The sequence below is a fragment of the Pelecanus crispus genome, chromosome 6 (genome assembly GCF_030463565.1).
Source record: "Pelecanus crispus isolate bPelCri1 chromosome 6, bPelCri1.pri, whole genome shotgun sequence".
NCBI lineage: Eukaryota > Metazoa > Chordata > Aves > Pelecaniformes > Pelecanidae > Pelecanus > Pelecanus crispus.
Window position 1 is genome coordinate 11,326,307 of NC_134648.1, and position 2,745 is coordinate 11,329,051.

The 2,745-nt window shown below is 44.8% G+C and overlaps 1 protein-coding gene across 1 annotated transcript; it reads left to right on the forward strand.

Annotated features, from left to right (window-relative positions):
- Window positions 1–230: 230 nt before the first annotated feature.
- PTH (parathyroid hormone) lies at window positions 231–2,515 on the forward strand. Its single transcript, XM_009490693.2, has 2 exons — window positions 231–325; window positions 2,242–2,515. Exons 1-2 carry the CDS (start codon window positions 240–242, stop codon window positions 2,513–2,515), a joined length of 360 nt encoding a protein of 119 aa, XP_009488968.1. The 5' UTR covers window positions 231–239.
- The last annotated feature ends 230 nt before the right edge of the window (window positions 2,516–2,745 follow it).

Consider the following 2,745-nt stretch of genomic DNA (forward strand, 5'->3'; position numbering starts at 1 on the left):
ATCAAAGTTCTTAGACTTGCCTACAAAGTAACAGTAATTTGCTCAAAAAATTAGTATTAAAACTAAATTCTTCATTTGCATTCCTTGCTCTAAACCGTTTCACACAAAAATAATTTTTCAAAATCACTTCTCTGATGTCTGTCTTCAACATTTTTTCTAAACTAAATTTCTGTGGAATTAACAGAAATTACTTGAAATACAGATTTATAAATGTATTAATTTCTATCTTTGTAGACAAAATGACTTCTATAAAAAATCTGGCCAGGACTGCAATCATTTTATATGCCATATGCTTTTTTACAAACTCTGATGGAAGACCAATGATGTAAGTACATTATTATACACTTCCAAGGTTTGGAGGATGACTTTGGCTGTTTTTGAGAACATGGCTAGTTTATCTGTATGTAAGTTTATGAGTATGCGACTCTTTCTGTCCCTGGTTTTGAATCCTTTGGCCAAGCTGGCCAAATTCTGTCCTCTAGATACAGCTGTAGAGATCTCAGATACTCTGAGTTCTTACACATTTTTTTAAAATAGGCAGCTGAGTAGAGGGAGAAAAATCATATGTGTCCTTTTAGGAATATCATTGGGTAAGCTGCATGTCTTATTAAGACGCTTGGTGGGGTCTAAACAGGAGAGCATCTTTTGTTACTGTGCGAGAATCTGGCTGGAACTCGCACTTAGACAGTAACATCAATCAGCACTGAGACGCAAATGCACAGGAAATCATGATTCCTTAGCTCTAGTGTTCACAGAAAACTACCACTGAATAAATGCCTGTGGTGGTTTGACCTTGGCTGGATGCCAGGTGCCAACCAAAACCGCTCTGTCACTCCCCTTCTCAACTGGACAGGGGAGAGAAAACATAATGAAAAAGCTCAGGTAAGGACAGGGAGATCACTCAGCAATTACTGTCATGGGCAAAACAGACTCAACCTGGGGAAAATCAGTTTAATTTATTGCCAATCAAAACTGAGTAGAAGAGAGGAGTGAGAATATGCGTAGGGTAATGAGAAATAAAACCGAATCTTGAAACACCTTCCCCCCACCCCTCCCTTCTTTCCGGGCTCAACTTCACTCCTGAATTTCTCTACCTCCTGCCCCTGAGCAGTGCAGGGGGATGGGGAATGCGGGTTGCGGTCAGTTCATCACGCGTTATCTCTGCTGCTCCTTCCTCCTCAGAGGGAGGACTCCTCACACTCTTCCCCTGCTCCAGCGTGGGATCCCACCCATGGGAGACAGTTCTCCATGAATTTCTCCAACATGGATCCTTCCCACGGGCTGTAGTTCTTCACAAACTGCTCCAGCATGGGTCCCCCACAGGGTCACAGCTCCTGCCAGCAAACCTGCTCCAGCCTGGGCTCCTCTCTCCATGGGTCCACAGGTCCTGCCAGGAGCCTGCTCCAGCGCGGGCTTCCCCCGGGCTCCCAGCCTCCTTGGGGCACATCCCCCTGATCCAGCGTGGGCTCCTCCCCGGGGGCAGGGGGATCTCTGCTCCCCCGGGGGCCTGCATGGCTGCAGGGGCACAGCTGCCTCAGCAGGGGCTGCACCAGGGGCTGCAGGGGAATATCTGCTCCGTGCCTGGAGCACCTCCTCCCTCTCCTTCTTCACTGACCTTGGTGTCTGCAGAGCTGTTCTTCTCACATATTCTCACTCCATGCTCCAGCTGCAGTTTGTGTCCCAGTGGGTTTTTTTTGTTTCCCATTCTTAAGTATGTTATCCCAGAGGCGCTCCCACTGTTGCTGATTGGCTCGGCTTTGGCCAGCAGTGGGTCCGTCTTGGTGCCGGCTGGCATTGGCTTTATCGGACATAGGAAAAGCTTCTAGCAGCTTCTCACAGAAGCCACCCCTGTGGTCCCCCCCGCTACCGAAACCTTGCCATGGAAAACCAAGACAATGCCATAGTTTTATTAATCAGTTACCTATTATCATATAAGCCCTAAGCTCATCTACAACAGCTAAAATAAATGATAAATATATAGTCAAACAATATTGTCACAAAACTGGACTATTTCCTATTTTTGATGCCTTCTCACTAATATACTCATTACCAACAACAAATCACCATCCACCCTCCTTCTCTTCTCCAGATGTCATTCTATCCGTTACAAATTAGAAAGGTAGGTTACATGGCTCTGTATTGCGCTACCTCACAAAAGTTCCTAAACCTGGGGTTTTGAGGAAGATCTAGAATTCAAGAAGGGCCACTATGAGTCTCTTTCTTTGCTCTTCTTTCATGCAGGAAAAGATCAGTGAGTGAGATGCAATTAATGCATAATCTTGGAGAGCATCGGCACACTGTGGAGAGGCAGGACTGGCTTCAGATGAAACTGCAGGATGTGCACAGTGCCCTTGAGGATGCTAGGACACAGAGGCCTCGAAACAAGGATGATATCGTCCTGGGTGAAATAAGAAGTCGGAGGCTGCTCCCTGAGCATTTGCGGGCAGCGATGCAGAAGAAATCCATCAATCTGGACAAAGCTTACATGGATGTACTCTTTAAAACAAAGCCATAATGAAAAAAGCCAGAGCATTATGTCTGTCCAAGTAAGCACATGTCTGTATATCATTGATCAAGTAGAGCATTTTATTATTATTTATTCAAACTGCAATAAGGAGTAAAGGCTTCATTTAAGATTGTAGCCCCATTGAGTTAGATATTTCACAACCAAATAATAAAATGTATTTACAGTCCACCCATGATCATTGCTGCTAATTTCTGGGTATCTTTTAAATAGCTAATGTA

Coding starts and splice junctions, on each gene's coding strand:
- PTH (XM_009490693.2), top strand. CDS start 240: ATGACTTCTATAAAAAATCTGGCCAGGACTGCAATCATTTTATATGCC. Junction 326..2,241: donor TCTGATGGAAGACCAATGAT/GTAAGTACATTA, acceptor TCTTTCATGCAG/GAAAAGATCAGTGAGTGAGA.